The 17,158-nt window shown below is 40.4% G+C and overlaps 1 protein-coding gene across 2 annotated transcripts; it reads right to left on the reverse strand.

Annotated features, from left to right (window-relative positions):
• Nucleotides 1-1,553: 1,553 nt before the first annotated feature.
• Nucleotides 1,554-13,202, reverse strand: SDCBP (syndecan binding protein (syntenin)). 2 transcript variants are annotated; one of them, XM_010290827.1, is made up of 8 exons: nt 13,123-13,202; nt 10,015-10,093; nt 7,214-7,323; nt 6,744-6,902; nt 5,279-5,454; nt 3,832-4,003; nt 3,139-3,230; nt 1,554-2,271 (listed from the first exon to the last, which is right to left on the reverse strand). In XM_010290827.1, the coding sequence occupies exons 1-8, from the start codon at nt 13,171-13,173 to the stop codon at nt 2,217-2,219; spliced, it is 894 nt and encodes a 297-aa protein (XP_010289129.1). In that variant the 5' UTR covers nt 13,174-13,202; the 3' UTR covers nt 1,554-2,216. The 2 variants fall into 2 exon arrangements, with proteins under 2 accessions (XP_010289129.1, XP_010289130.1); XM_010290828.1 differs by having other exon boundaries at nt 13,141-13,173.
• Nucleotides 13,203-17,158: the final 3,956 nt, after the last annotated feature.

Genomic DNA, 17,158 nt, shown 5'->3' on the forward strand with positions numbered 1-17,158 from the left:
TCTGTTGGATAATAAAAAAATACAAAAACAAACTGAGACAAAAACAGGTTGGAGGAACAGACCCATAAGAGGAAGACTACAAACTTAATTTTTTAAGTTTTAGCCAGACCTGTACTTAGTAGGGAATCACAAGGTTTAGGTGGTTAAGCTGTAATATGGTAATAGGTTTGCTTAAATAAAGAGTTTTAAAGGTTGAATAGGTATAGAACTGGCTCCCGCTGAATCATCTGCTCAAAACTGGTTAGATGCAGAGAGCAGCATTTCAATAATACATTGTTTTAGGCTCCAGGGAGTTCATAGCTAAGCAAACTAGCTTGCCAAGGAGCTTGGAGCTGACTGCTACAGGCCACAGGACCTATGCCTGTACCTCTGAATCATACCAATGCTACTGGCAGTCATTGGTGACTACATGTAAGTGCTTGCCAGAGTGGTTCCAGAGACATATCACTGAGTAACCAAACAATCCAGTTAAAATGGCTCCCAGGATTAATCTGATCACCTCTACAGCCTGAGGGAATGTAATAGTTTTCCATCAATTACCATAATTGAGAAATCCTTTTGAGAAACAGGAAGCTAGAAGACAGGCTCTTCTTTACAGGCACAGCCAAGCTTACACTGCTAAGCTTAACAATAGTCTGAAGTTCAGTAATCCTAGATTGGACAGCTGAAACCTGGAACACAGCATTAAAACTGGAAATAACAAAACTGTCATTTAACTTCAGATCACTAACTTCTTAAAGTCTCAGTTGAACACACCTATGACCTAGTCTGGTGGATTGACCCCAGCCAGCAGCTGAGCCCCCAGTGACCTTCTCACTCACCTGCTCCATGCAGGATGGGTAAGAAAAAGAATCAGAAGGGCAAAAGCTAGGAAAATTTGTAGGTTGAAGTAAGATGCAGTTTACTAAGTGAAGAGGAAGAAAAAAAAAAAAGAGAAAGGTGATGCAAAGGCAATTGCTCACCATCTCCCATCAGCAGCAGACTGATGCCTGGCCAGTCCCCAAGCAACAGCTACTTTGGAAAGACTCCACCCAAATGGTGTGGAATTTCACTCTGGTCAGTTTGGGTTAGCAGTGCCAGCTGTGTCCCTTTGCAGCACCTTGGCCAGCCTCAGCCTCCTCCTGGGGGCAGGGGACAGAGCACAAAGCAGACAAGGCCTTGACACTGCACCCACTGCTCAGCAACAGCAAAGACATTGGTGTGTGAGCAACACTCTTAAGTCACAAGTCTCAAACACAGCACCATACCAGCTGCTATGAAGAAAGTTAACTCCATCCCAACCAGACCCAGCAAGCCGCACACAGTTTTAAAATGAAATTGCCACTATGCAGTTAGTACATCTCAAATCAGCTAGGCTGCTACGCCACATGGTAAGCTGAGCATGTGTGAAGTATCACAGCTCTACCCTTTTAAAACATTTCAGTGTAAGCAGGGAGCTTATTTAGAAAGCCATTTTAAACTGTATTTCTTATCTTGTCTTTGTTGTTCATTGAAACTGACCTCAACTAAACAAGGCTGTCTTAGCTCAACATGTATGCACACACACAATATCTAGTTTCAGTTATTTATTTGGTTATTTATGAATCCTTAATAACATGGTTAAGGCAAGAGATAAGCATATTAGTTAAAATTTGTATAACAAGTAATAAAAAGATTTGAGTATCTGTACACTACTTTAATATGCTTACTGAATGATGCCTTTAGCTATATTCACTTTAGCTGGCATTCTTGTGTAAACAGTATTTACTAGAAGAAAAAATTAAACTAGTACTAGCCATACTTCTAATATGCTATTTCAAATCTACTCTTGCAAACAGAAAGCAGTAAAAATACTCATTTGTCTTAAACATACAAAGCACAGCATTGTTCTAAGTAACAACACGTAACTTTGCAAGTGATATCTGGTTGCTTTAGTTGCAATGGCTTATAGTAGTAGTAGTAAACTAAATAAGAGACCTATGAAAAGAAGTCATAACACAATTGGAATTTCACATTTGTCAAGCATGTAAGGCTACAAGTTTTACAGTTTGTGAATAAACAAGATATGTTGAACTGTAACATTCCCAGCCATTATAGATGCAAATGCTTGATGCAGCATATCTTCTCTTTGCCTCCAGAAAGGCTCATGTGCAGAAGAAAGAAATCACTGAGTATAACAGCCCAAGTTTAGTGGAATCATCATTATATATATGTACACACACATATATGATGAGAGTTTAGACTTCAGGAACAGAGTGATCCATCAGGCTTTTCATAACACTAGTTGCCATCCTAATGAAAAGAAAAAGGCATTCAGTTTTGTAAGACTACTGCAGAGGATTGCTAAACCTTCTGATAACTGCATCTTTGTCCCTGCTAGCCCTTTAATACAATTTAAAAGTTGTCCTTTTACTCCATTTTCTGTTACAAATATATTGCTATATAAAAGCTGCACCAAACTGCACACACAGAGAAGCCCACAATACTCAATGTTTTTATTAGTAACTGGGCTGTCTTACCAGTATCTTCCAAGATGCAGGCATGTGTGCAAGCAGCATAGTATCACAAGTACGAAGGAAGGAGGGCAGGGGGAAAAGGTGGCTGTTAGACTGAAAACTGCTTTGTAAAAAGAGCATAAAGTGGAAGAAAAATACTCAATTACACCTGAAGCATTATTAATTTCCAGCAACTTCAAAAACATTTTTGCAGCAGAGATTTAGCTGTAGAAAGCCAGTGCTGCCAAAGGATTAGGCAAAAAAGAACTGTATCCTGCCAAGAATCATGTTTATGTCACCAGAATTAATTGCACTAGAAACAACATTTTAGTTACAAGGTAACAAATACTTATGTTTTCCCATGCACTTTAAAGTTCCTGGAGACTCAATTTTAGTCAAATGATGTTTCAAAAAAGGTTTTTCAAGATAAAAGGCAAAGGAGCATCACTAACATATGAACAGTTTTTAAAACAGAACCAAACCACACTGGTCTGACTAAAACACCACATTAAACAGACGTTCAGACTGCCCTCACCCCTTCTCAAGCTTTCATGTTAAGTTTGTAATTGGGTCTTCTCATGAGTACATTTCATTGAACCTACAAAAAACAGTCACTATCAACTTGATTATAATTAACAGCATGGCTGCTTCAGTTTTTACGTACCTCTTTATTATATACTCATAAATACTGGAAGGCATGACAGTAATGGTCACTACATTTCCAGCTGTTGCCAAGATGTCTGCAATTTGAGGGTCCTGTTATTAAACAAGAAGTCATGAGCAACATTACTCAAGCTGTTCAACAGTCAGTTGACAGTCAGTTCAACATGCTCAACTACTGACTACAGCAATTCAACAGCTTTTTCTAGACAGAATTCATGCAGCTAAGAGACCCACAACTCCTTGCTTAGAGCATTCAACCTTCAAGGCAAATCACTGAACCTGCAGTACCACTTCACAGATGTTTGGTTATCAGTATCTTACAAGAACTGACTACAGAAAGGATACAGATGTTACACACAGAATTCCTACTAGAATTTGACACAGGCTGGCAGGAGGAAGCTTATTCTTTATGTTTTGCCAGTAAAATTAGACTAAAGATAAAAACTGAGGGTCAGCCTAGCCAGGTAGAGGCAGAGAAGAAGAGTAAGTTGCCCTTCCTACAGATACAAAACTGCAAAGAAGCCTCAAAACATACATGTCTCTCCAATCAAGTTAAGTTACCTCTCATGACTTATTTTCTTACTTTATGAGCATTCAACAACATATTATGATCCTTTTCCCTCTCCAAAACACAATTACTCTACACACACAAAAAGCTCACAGCTATCCACGCCCACCACACACTACTATTTACCTTCAGTCCAATTACATTCTGCCCATTGATTTCACAGATGTTGTGCTCTGTAAGAAGTCCGTTTCTCGCAGCAGAACTGTCTTTCACTATTGAAGTTATTTTTCCATTCTTGAATATGAAACCAACATGTCCTGTGCTGTCCTTATGCATAGTAATAATTCGTTCAAAAGGCCTATAAGAAGTAAAAGGCATTTAAAATGAAAAAACATGTTTTCAGTCTACTAAACGACAGAAAGAACCACACACTATTTCAGCATCTTTGACTCATAAGAAGTAATTGTATTCTAAAAGACTCCTACATCAACTACATTGAAAAGTAGTTGGGTTTAACTTCATTTTGTTAATATTTGCTATTTTAATCTCTTCTTTCCAGGTTGAAGTCACATTGCACATATGAACTTGTGTATAAACCTCACATGTTTTCCCTGTTCTACAGGTATTTCACCATCTGGATTAATAATACAAAGAACCCATACAACACCCACCACAACCACCAAACACAAATGGCCATTAAAAATTAAGTTTTGACTACGACTGTGAGAAGATAGATAAAATAGTGCAGGCAGTTTTAACAACTATAGGTAGACCACAGAATTCTGGAGTCCAAGGCTTTCCCAACAGCATTTCTACTGCTTTACAGACAATAAACCTTTAAATTTTCTCTTAAAAATAAATCCAGGAAGGTATTGGGGAGTTGGGCACAGAAGTGGTAGAAAGAACAGGAAATCTACTACCACAGTTTTTTGCTTCAATACATGATAGAAATAGCTGCCTTGATAGAAGTAGCATGCCCTCCACTGGGTCAAACTTGAAAGAAAGAACACTGAAAAAACCTTCAAGACATATACCTAGTCATATCATGTATCATCTGTCTTCTCATAGCCTATGACACCTTATGTTGAATCTGACCTATTATTACTAAACACACATAACCATATGCTCATTATCTAACACAGATTTAAAAATTGGTTAATGTTCAAATATACTTCTAGTCAAACTGGCATTAATTCATACAAAAACAATAAAGTTCACAAAAAAACTATTCATGCTAAATAAAAACACAAGTGAAAATTTTAAACTCATTCCTACAGTCAGTATTTTGGTACTGTCTTCTATTGCTTTTCTCAGCATAAATCAAGTTGCATCAGAAAAAGCATAGAACTCTTGAATTCAGAGCTTAAGTCTGACTTGTGCTATCACTCATTCACTCACCTTGAAAGTGTTAAGCCTCATCATGCCCAGGCAAGATATGTGCACTGGAAGTTTACAAGTTAACAACGATTTTGACTGTTCCACACAAAAGGGAACATTTCTGAGGATCTTTACTATTGAAGTACACGGACCAAGGTATTTTTAAGCCTGCAGTGCTGCTCAAGTGAGGGGAGACCCAAACCCCACAGCATTACTGAGATGGATAATGACAATCTGTATCTGCAGTTGGCTTTACCTGTCCCGAATGATCATTGAAATCCTTTCTCCAGAAGCCTGTTTCAGAACTTTATGGGCTTTATCAGAACTCCATCCTGCACAGTTTTCACCATTGATCTGCAGAACTTGGTCCCCAAACCGCAGACCAGCGAGGGATGCTGGAGAGTTTGCCTGAACTAACTGGACAAATATGCCCTACAGGAGAGAAGAGGGGAGGGGGCGGAAAAAAAAGGGGGGGGAAGACAGACACACAGAAAGTTCTACCTTAAAAGACCAATGACAGAACACACTTTAAAGTTTCCCATTCTCTATGTAATACCAACCAAATAGACAAAAGGACTTGCTATTCTCTCTCCTTAAGAGAGATTTTTGAAATGTCAGTCTGTTTCTAGATGTCTCGAAGTGGCTGACAGATAATTAATGCTAGAATAAAGTTTGGAAGTAGGCAAATCGTTCTGTCTAGACTTCTAGAAATTAAAAAAAGAGACACAAGCATAACAAAAGCCTTACTTGAAGGGGTAAATACTATTCTGTTTTAACAAGAGATCTAAACAACTGGATCAAGACAGACTAGTGGTAAACTTGCATATCTCCTTGTGCATTTCACTAATAATTTCTCTGCAAAACGTCAAAGTCTTTTTGTAGTTGGACAAATAAATCAGCAATGCTAGGAACTCTATGGCAGTTTTTTTCCTTCTTCCACAAACCCATATAGTTTTCAACTTCTTTCTCCTGATTAGGGCTTGCCAGCACCTTAGGTAAAAAACCAAGGTGTTAAAAAAACTATTTCTAGTGTTTTAGGGGTACTTTGACAAGTAAAGCATATCAAGGCAAACTGCAGATAATACTTTTGGGGTAGGGGGGTGTGGGGTGTGAAGTTAAAAAAAACAGAGTAGCATTTTCCATGTTAATAATCAGAAGATACTGAAACACAGAGGCTCCAGAGCCAGTTTAAGGATCTTCTTGCAGCTACGTTCATATTAAGGGAAACGCAAAGAGGCCACTCTCCACACATAGGTAAGATGACACCCTCACTCTAGCCTTACTTCTCTCACCAGCAACACACTGAAAAAAATCTATAAAAGAGGAGCCTACTTTAAGCCATAGGCACTTCTCTGCATATTGCTGAACTTTTTAAGTACTGCTCAGTGTTTCCACAAAGATAGAGACAAGCAGTCTTGAACTGCTTAACAAGTATCACAGCAGCTCTGCAAGGACAATTTCATGCTCTAAAGTGGAAAAAAGTTACTAGTATTTTTCAGGTGTTATAAAACATATTGAACTAAATTGCTGCTGTAAATTTAGATCCTAGTCCAGACACAGCTGGAAATACTAGTTACTGACCTAATGAAGGATTTTAAAATTTGACTAGTGGATAAGCAAGCATTATACAGAAGACAATTTTGCGACCATACATTAACTTCACTACCAAATTAATCCAGCAGCAAGATCTCTATAGGTAAAAAGCAAGCTTCTACACTTACGTTGTCAACAGACTTAAGGCGAAGTCCAATTTTGCCATCTTGATCTTTACATAAAATCGCTTCGCGGATGCCTTGTTTAATTTCTGCTCTGCGAATTCCAATATCATTTCCAGTTACTGGAGCTACCATGTAATTAGTAGAAGGTCGTGTTACCAGTTGCTGATTAAAACAAAATAGTCAGACAACTTAGTTCCAACTTTTTAAAATAGCTATACATCAGTTTATATGAAGTGATATTAAAAACCCACCACACAAATCAAGTCACAACAATAGCTCTTCCCCACCCCTCCAACACTGGAAATATACTGCTCAGTATAGGACCAGAGAAAAATAGGTACTGTTACTTAAAACAACTGATTTATCAGTCAAGTATTGTACTTAAGACAAATTGTAGTCTACTATCTAGAATGCTAGATATACATTTAGTCTTTACCCTTTTGCTTTCTAAAACATGCCTGACTGGTACCTACACCCTGTGGCTGAGAAGCTGCTGCTGCTGGTAAGTTCCTCTGCACCTCTTCCTCATTGAGGCTCAGACCCATGTATTGAGTAAGTTCTGGATACAGTCTGGGGTATAAGCCTGTAGGAGAAAAAACAAAACAAAACACCAAACTGTTAATACAATTGTTGGTTTACCAGAGAAAGCAGTTACTGCTTTCATATGTACAATTACTTGAACAAATCTTGTGCTATTGTAATGTATTTAATTTGAAAATTAAACAGAAGACCCACTTAAATCAGGACTGTTATTCAAGCCCAGCTTAGAACAGTAACCAGACAAGCAGCACTTCTGAGATAAAGAGCTTAGAGAACTTTTCATTTCAGTTTCTTAATTCATCCTTTATGACACAAACATTAGACAACACACAGAGACCTTCCACCAAGTACAGGACAGCACTTGCAAGAGGCATCCATGCCACAGACATTCCAGATCCCAGGCATGGTGAAGTTTCTGCAGAAGATAGCCTCCTGGCTGTAAGGTCCTGTTGTGGTTTAAGCCAGCAGGTAGCTAAAACAACCACACAACCATTTGCTCACCACCACCCCCCACAGCAGGGTGGGGAAAATAATTGTGGGAAAGAAAAAAGGTAGAACTTGTGGGTTGAGATAAAGACAGTTTAACAGGACAGAAAGAAGAGAATAGTAATAATGGTAATAAGAAAGATAAAAGAATATACAAAACAAGTGATGCACAGCACAACTGCTCACCACTCGCTAACCAATGCCCATTTAGTTCCAGAGCCGCAGCACCTTCCCATCCAACTGCCCCAGTTTATATACCGAGCATGGTATCTTATGGTATAGAATGTCCCTTTGGCCAGCCTGTGTCAGCTGTCTCAGCTGTGTCCCCTCCCAACTTCCTGTGCACCCCCAGCCTTCTCACTGGCAGGCCAGCATGAGAGGCTGAACAGTCCTTGACTGCTTAGCAACAACTGAAAACATCAGTGTGTTATCAACATTATTTTCATCCCAAATCAAAACACAGCACTATACCAGCTACCTGGAAGAAAATTAACTCCATCCCAGCTGAAACCAGGACAGGTCCACAATGCAGTCTGCTTTAACAGTCTTCACAAGAAAGTACTGTCATTTTCTCATAGCTTCAAAATGAAGTTGTTTTAGACACGCTTCTCACAAGACAAAACAAACACAGCCCTTAAAATGGGCATAGAGGAGTCTCCTGCTGGTCAGGAGGAGCAGGGTGCAGGGAATAGGAGGAAAGGAAGTTAAAATGACAGACTTGTCAGACCTCGTACCAAACTACTCTGGAAATAAGCTTGATGTTGTTCTCGACATTCCACAGGTAATTAACTGGTGCTGTTTAACAAGCAGCAGTTATGAGAACTCTTAAAGTCCACCCGCTGTTCTCACCAAATCAGTGGGGACAGAAAAGGCTGCCAGTAGAGCCAAGTGGCACAAGGGACAGCCTTGGAAGCAAGCAGGCTCCCCAGTTCACAAAGCTTAGGTTTCTAGTGTTCATTTATGGGTACATGTATAAAACCAGCTGTTCTAAGAACCCACATTTGACCAGAAACGGAAAGTAAGTTTCCTGGGAAGGAACAAAGGTCATTGCAAGGTGAACTGCAGTATAAGCGACAGGCTTCCTTGCTCCTTAATACTTTCAGTGGTCATGTTTGCACTCTGCTTCACATGAGAGCTCTCTGATCTCATTTCTGGATTTTCTGTCAGCTTGTAGTTTCACCAATATTGATTAATAATTTTTAATGAATATTTCTTCTATTTTTGCTTGCATTTTCAAGCCCCTAAAATCATACACAATTAATGCTGCACAAGACCTCTGCAGCTACTCAATTTTTCTCTTTTGTTCTTCATTGAAGACCACAACACAGGATGCATCTTTGCTGACTGTATTACATTCTCATTCAAAACAGACACCTCCAAATAGCAAAAAACATCCAAAAGCTCTTGATGTTGTATATCCTCCTGCCTCTGCCGGGACAGAGGCATTCCCAGCAGGTTTGGCACATCCTATAGATAGTGTAGGCCTCTCTTCTTTTGGCATATATTGAGTGATTAATCACTCTTCAGCTACACACAGCTCCTGAGCTATTTGCACACAAGCTGATGTCAAAATTATGTAATTTGGCCAGCAGGCACAAAAACTGCAGGAGAATTCAAATTCCGGACATCAGAAAGAATGCTGCCAAGAAGGGATTGCTGAAGCAAACTCAAGTCTGGTCTGGCGAGGTTAGGCCAGGTTAAGTATCTATTCCAGAAAGGATCTACGACAGGCAGCTCTCTGGTGAGCTATACAAACTCCTAACTGTCTTGAAGTTATCTTAGACACACCAGTGCCAAGAGGAGAACTGGGGACAAAGTTACATCCACCAAGCTTTAATATCTGACCCACCATCATTCTTGACAGCTGTTCCAGCACTGCTGGTCATGCTGCCCTCTAAAGCTTACAAATATACATGTGATAAATAAGGACAACTAAGTATTTGAGTTAAGAGTTAAAAAGAGCTCAAATGGCACCAACAGCAAATCTTGTTACATTAGGCTCACTTGGAAAAGGTTTCAAAAAGTTGAGAGACAGGTTAGTGTTTGCCATAATTTCCTTTTATAATTATCATCTTTTGACTCCTATAGTGCCTCTACCAAGGTGCGTGTTGGCATTTCCAAAAAGGCATGTTCTCACCTTTCATGAATAGGTTTACATGTTTATAGGTATTTTTGTCTGTACTGTTAACTTTAGGATTTCATAGCTGTTTCCCACAACATTAGGATACTATATAGTACATGAGCTTACCTCCATCATAAGTATTAGGAGCAGAAGCTTCAGACAAGATTGCTGGATTAGCTGGATTTGAAGAAAAGGCAGTCTGAGCCTAAAAGCAAAGAAACTCACAATCATTATATTGTACAAAAAAAAGCTACAAAAACTTTATTATGCAGGCAGGAGACTAAATATTTTCTTTTTCCTTGTACATGCCAGTTACTATTCATCTTGAAGTTCTGAAGTCAGTCTTTTTCTTTGAAATAAATAACTTCAATACAATATGCTGTAGTAGTAATCAAACTATGGTAGATCAACTTGTATCTTCCTCAGAGACAAGGCTACAGTAATAATACAGAAAGCCTTTACTGTCAACCTGTTCTGTTTTTGTCATCAGGCAAGTTGAAGAGCCTTAAAAGACACATTAAACTTGACTGACAAAGCTTTAGAACTTTTAAGTTTTAAGGTATGACCTTTGGCGGAGTGTTTTGTAATTAATTTTTTCAGCTGGATTGAAGCAGTTTTACCTCTTCACCATTTACAAACGTTATTCACAAGTTCCCTTACAGGTTGCAAGTTTCACACAATCCAATGCTACTAATTTAACACCTTCTGGAAGAAATGGACCTTCTAAGATGATTTTTCTAGAGAAGTTGTCACTACAGCGAACAAACTAAGATTAATTTCTATATTGCTTACTGACTCACAAATATAAGAAACCGTATTAAAGTAAGCCAATTTCCTTCCTTCTCAGTACATCAGCAGCTTCTTTTTTTGGCCTTGCGTAATCGTGACCAGTGAAAAACACTGCCTTAGAGGCCTGTAAAGCGGGATAGCTATTTCCATCACCAGTAGCTTTCCTGACGTTGAACGTCAAAGGTGGGTGGGAAATTACTAAATGCATAGTGAAACATTATGCTGAACAGGACACATAAATCATCTAACACAACATGACGGTCAAATTACTTAATGTTTTTAAGGAAGTCATGCTTAAAAATAGAAGACTTCTTAGTCCTGTACTATCCAGGAAGTTGTTTTTAGAAAAATGTTTCAGAGCAAGAATGACTCATTATTTATCAATATCAGATGTATTTAGAAGAATCGCCTCCAATTCAAATGCTAGACAAAAAGAACAGGTTACAATATTTAATTTAACAAGTCTGTTTTAACCAGCAGTCATTTTATGCTCACTCACTTGTTGTGGATACACACTTTGTCTTTCAGCATTCTGCCCCTTTTTCCTCCTAGGAGTGCTCCCAGACATATTTAGAAAGACAGCATTTTTATAAAGCAGTTTTTGGGAGAGGCAAATAATTTAGCCTTTGCTACCAAAAATATCAGTGAAAACAGGATGGCTTACTCTTGAAATAATGGTATTTAGCAACGACAATCTTTACTTGCCCTCTCTCAGCTATACTCGGTAGACAGCCCACTACTCCCCTAGTTCCTACTACAGTTGGTAGGAGTGAGATGCTGTCATATAACTGCTGAAGAGCAATCTTCCCCATTGATGATGGCAACAAGAACACCCAAGCCTCTCCACTGTGGATCTGTAACCAAATGCTCTTGGCTCTACGTCCCTTCTCTCGACCCTCACATGAATTTTCTCATAGGCTGTCTTGCTTGACATCCCACTTACCAAGTGGCAGAACTTTGTGAAATCCTAATTTAAAGTTTGAGTGGACAGTCATCTTTAAGTATGACAGCAAGCATCTGTCCTGCGTGAACTGATTTATGGAAAATTGACCTTTGAGATTACAGCATCCCAAGGATTAAACTAGCTTAACAGAACAATTTGTTGTGCTGCCTACAGAAACCTCCATAGGGTTTACTCTTATTTGTCTGTGAAACACCACAATAGACTATAGGCATAGTCACATGAACAAGGCACTTCTGCCCAAGTTTGTCTTGCCCATACGCTCAGCAGGGCTTACAAAAGAGGAATGCCTGCTCTACAAAGTGACAGAACAGGCACCTATGGTTCAAGGTTTACAGGACTCTGCATAGACACCCTACTTCCATTTCCTCACTGCTTCCTTCAGTGGTCACAAAAGTTTAGTATAAAGACCACATTTAGTATTTTTTAATTGTAATATATAAACTCTAGCAGTTGGTGATTAAAAGGCTGAAGGATCACATTCTTGGCTCCAGGCTACAGTTTTATTGGTTTTGATTTTTTTTAGTTCAGCATTGCCTGACTATAGATAAAAGATATTGCTAAGATAAGAAGAATGGGGCAGGGTGGGCGGACACAACAAGGAGAAATCTCGGCACAGTGCCTACAACTTCAAGAGCCCACACACACAAACACAGGTAGAGAGTTATTAAGCTGTTCTGTACAGTTTGCTTTATTGCCTCCCTATGAGGACAAGGGCAGAAGCAGCAGCCACCTTAAAATGCAGTATAACTCATTGCTGTTATTTAAACTGGGAGAGAATCTTTTAGGAAAGAAAAATGGAAGCTAGGTAAAATGCTGAATAAAGCAAGGAAACTTTGTAAAATACATTCATGTCAAATTTGTCATGGAGTTTTATCCATTAGTGTTTTTCATGATTTTGTTGCACAGGTATCTTTTTTCCATCCTTGTCCTGTCTAATAATAAAGATATGAATATTCTTACACATAAAGGGTTTTACACAAATGTGATAAACTTGGAAGTATTGAGAGAACTCATCACTACCACGAAACAGCCAGAGGACAATTCTGTGATTCCAGATGACATTAAGAGATACAATGCTCTTCTTTTGTGCCCAACTGACCACAAAAAGTTTTCTGCTACAGTTTTGGACACCCAGAATGAAATGCAGCAGGTTTATTAGTTCAGTCAACATCTATTCATCACATCAGAGCTGAAGTATGAGGCTGACTATGTTTGTCTACTTGAGACCAAGTATCTATACTTAAAAAAAGCCAAACATCAACATATTAAAGACAAATTACTATAAATGAATATATAAAATAAATATACCCAAGAATGGTAAAATAAGCATTACTCATACTGTATCATGCTACAAAGTAAATAGTTTGTCTTTCCCCTTTTAGAGTATGATGGTAAAACACAATAAGTGTCCCCTCCCCTAGATTAAAAATCATCACATCTATTATTGTCATCAAAACTCATCTTATTAAAGCCCACTATACCTGAATAACTTTGTCCACCTTCAGATCTTCCAGGGAAGGATAGAGAGACATTTTGATGCAGTCTCACTGGGCAGAAGGAAGACCAAAAAAAGGAGAGGGGAGGGGAGAAGCAAACAAACAACAGGGTTAGTCAGAGATATTTATTTAACATTACAACTTAAAAAAAGGAAAAGAGAAAAAGAAAGCAAAGTATTAAATAAATGATCTGTGACCTGCAAGTCTTAGCATTCAGATACCTGGCACTGCAGATAAATTCCATTAAGACTACCCATTTAACCTATTATCAATAACAGCCTTTACATAATAGGCTTTACTTAATATACTTAGTGTCGTCAAAGTTTCACATCAAGTATTGCAAATACAAACTTTAGGAGGCCAGGATGTAGTACTGATGTAAGTTAAGAGGAAAAATCTAATCACCCTCCTCCTCTCCACAGCTGGCACGTTATTTTCCCTCCAGCTGTGGAAGCTTTCACTCTGTTATTCAAAGTATCTAAACACTTTCATCAGTTTTGATATTCCAGTAAGGAGCCATTAAAAAGAGCTAGCTTCCCATGTCCATTTGCAACACATTAATTGCAGCAAGAAACCATAAGCCAGCAAGATGCAGTCAGTGGCGAGTTTCAAAACACATGGAGGCTTCAGGCTGGCTCTCATGTGATGTTGGGAGAGCCCTGTGACAACTTATCAGGAAGTAATACCACAAAAGCAAGCAAGGGGAATAAAAAAACACAAACACACACAAAAAACCCACTTCACATGATCCTCCAAGGCACCACACTGACACACAGCTCTGCTACAGCCAGGCACCTAAAGCTTCAAGAAATCCCCTTTTTCCAGAGCTCCTTCACTTTCACTCACATTCACACTGAGTTCACATGAACTTTTCAAAACAATAATAAAATATTTCACATCAAGATATGGGAACAATATAAGGGGGGGGGGGGGCGGGGCCACCACACACAAGGGGGGGGGGGGGGGGGACGGGACACAACAGCAACAGAAGACAACAAAATGTGATACAGTTTTGCAAGTTATAGAAAGCACTGAGAACACATTTAATGAGGCAGCTCCATTAAAACCTTTAGGTTTAGGGATTAATTTTTTCATCCAAAGAGCACAAGTCCTTATTCATGTAGCAATTTAGCAAAAATTCCAGACTAAAAGTGACCTTGAGCTACTGCTTCTCCAAGTGCAGAAATTAAGTTAAAAAAATAAAAAACCCACATGCTGATGCCTAATGTGATATTGCAGTAAAACAATACACATCTCTTCATATGACATTAAGCTCATCACCAGCTTTTCTACTTGTTCAGCAGAGTGCCCAACAGCTCCCGTATCACATCAAACTACAATTAAAACTTCAAAAAAGCGTGCCGTAAATGTGACAGAGATCTAAACTGTGAACATGTGGCCAGTTTTGTAATAATGAATTGCCCCTGACATTTTTGTCTAATTGTTGCAACTAAACCAAAGGTAGTGGTAGCCTGGAAGCTTTACAAGTTAAACATACACATCTAAAACCAGTTTAAAGTTCTGTTTTAATCCAGCATTGACCTGAAACAATGAAGAGCACAAGTCTTATGAGGAGTAGCTGAGGGAACTGGGGTTGTTCAATCTGAAGAAGAGGAGGCTGAGGGGAGGCCTCATGGCTCTCTACAATTACCTGAAAGGGGGTTGTGGCAAGGTGGGTGTTGGTCTCTTCTCCCAAGTAACTAGTGATAGGACAAGAGGAAATGGCCTCAAGTTGTGCCAGGGGAGGTTTAGATTGGATATTATGAAAAATTTCTTCACCGAGAGAGTGGTCAAGCACTGGAACAGGCTGCTCAGGGAGGTGGTGGAGTCACCATCACTGAAGGCATTCAAAAAACATTAAACCATGTCCTGCAGTGCCACGTCTACGTGGGCATGGTGGTGTTGGGTTGATGGTTGGACTTTATGATCTTACAGGTCTTTTCCAACCTTAATGGTTCTATGAAGCATGTCTGCTCATCCAAACATGGGTAACAGCAAATGCAAACCCAAGCCCAGCAAACCCCTTGCTCAGGTAAGCAGTGCCCAGACGCTGCATTCTGCTGCTAACACCAGTCAGGTCACAAGCAGCATCAGACTCACCATCTACTTCCACACTACAGCTGCCCTGGTACATTCAGGTGCTGGTCCCAAGCACTGGCACACATTCAAAGCCAGCACACTGGCAGGAAAAGAGGGCAGGCCAAGGACGGCATGTTCCCAAAGGGGTCACCCTGTTGCAGGGCGACGAGGGGCACAAGGGCAGCATTTTGCAGATGGTGATCTCTGCACACCACAGGGTCTGCTGGATCCCTCGTCCCAGTGACGAACTTCCACGCCACAAACCCCAGTGTGTTTACACCTTGGCCAGCTTTAGTTCTCCTCCACAGACCAGTCTCACTCTGCACATGATTACTGGTGACATTTGTCACAGACAGGCAACCTCAACCTTCCTCTAGTGCTTTTTCCTCCCCTCCCCTGCTGAGGGCTCACAAACCCAAGTGCATTTGTCACCATTACCAAGGAGCGGCCCAGCTAGCTCCCTCATCGTAATCTCACCAGTTGCTATTTTTGGCTTTCCAACTAAACAGCCAGAATAACTGTCACCACTGTAATTGCATTCAGTGAGCTCCTAGCTTTGCATATGGTATTTTCAATTTCTGCACAGGCCACCCTTCATTATGTAATGCAAGATCCACAAAAATACTGTATTTAGTTTAAAATGTAATTTTTTAATAACAGTTGCCACTGTCAGGGACCACCAGTAGTCACAGGAAGAACTTGTCCCTGACTTCTGTGCAAAGTTATCCACAGTATAAAAAAAGAGTTTCATCAGGCACCGTAACAGCTTTAGGAGCTGGGCAGTGGCTACCGCAAAACATTAAGTCACTATAACCTCCCTTTCTCTCAAAAATATACACTGACAGCAGAATAATTTTCCTTGATCATTTCCATATTCCTACATCTTATGAGGAACACGGGTGTTTAGGAAAGCAAAAGTGAAAACCAAGGAAAGAGCATGGACTGGGAGGGTGAGCTGTGACGCACAAAACCTGGGGGTGAAGACCTCTCTCCATTTCTCAGTACCATTGGCTGCAAGGTCCTACTGCCGGCGCCCGTCAGCACGTCGCACTAAGCGGATCCTCTCTGCCAAAGGGAAGTGCCGAGCCACTGGCTAGAGACCCGAGGAAAGGCAGCACTCGTGACACCCTGGGGCTGCCAGCAGGAAGTCTTGCAGGTGAGAGTGACCCAAAACTGCCCTCAGTGGCACAGCTGGGAGACGACAGGCTTCCCGACACTCTCTCCGGGTCAGAAAGCCTGGAGCTGAAGGCAACGTGGGATCCAGCTGAACTCCAACTCTCGCCAGCCTTTATTGACTGCTGTCTCTGAAAACACCAGCAGCCGATGCTGGAGGAAGGAAAAAAGCCAAACCAAACCAAAAAACACCACCCACAAGTGTTTTCTGCCTGTGGCTCATGGAGAGATTACAAGCAGATTACAAAGCCAACACCTATACTGAAACACTGGTTTCCACCTCCAGAAATTAGAAGTTTATGAACCCAAAAATTCATCTTTAAAGCAGATCCAGGGCAAAATCTCCTGGAAGTCAGGCTGAGACATCAGTAACTGAGCAACTGTTTTGCAAGACACTCCACCAGCAGTAACTCAGCACTGCCCTTCCGATATGCACCTAATTAGCCTCTGAGCAATTGCTCTCATTATACATTTACCTCTGAAATCTGCTGCCTCCATTTCAGACCAGAAGCAGGGCTGGCTTGTCCAAAAAGGAACGTCACATCCATTCTACCTATTCTGCAGCAATATTTAGCCAGTCTAAGAAGAAGGGATTACAAACGCCCGAGCCTCCTGACAGGCACTGGCCGAGAAGTACGGTCCCTGTGCAATGACCCCGGAGCCCGAACGGCAGGTCAGAGGACACCCCCAAACCCAAGACGGCGGGAGCATGCGGAGAGAGGCTCACAGGCGTTCATTTACTCGCTCTTTTCTCAGGCCGCGGCCGAAG

Source organism: Phaethon lepturus, unplaced genomic scaffold (assembly GCF_000687285.1).
Source record: "Phaethon lepturus isolate BGI_N335 unplaced genomic scaffold, ASM68728v1 scaffold10687, whole genome shotgun sequence".
NCBI lineage: Eukaryota > Metazoa > Chordata > Aves > Phaethontiformes > Phaethontidae > Phaethon > Phaethon lepturus.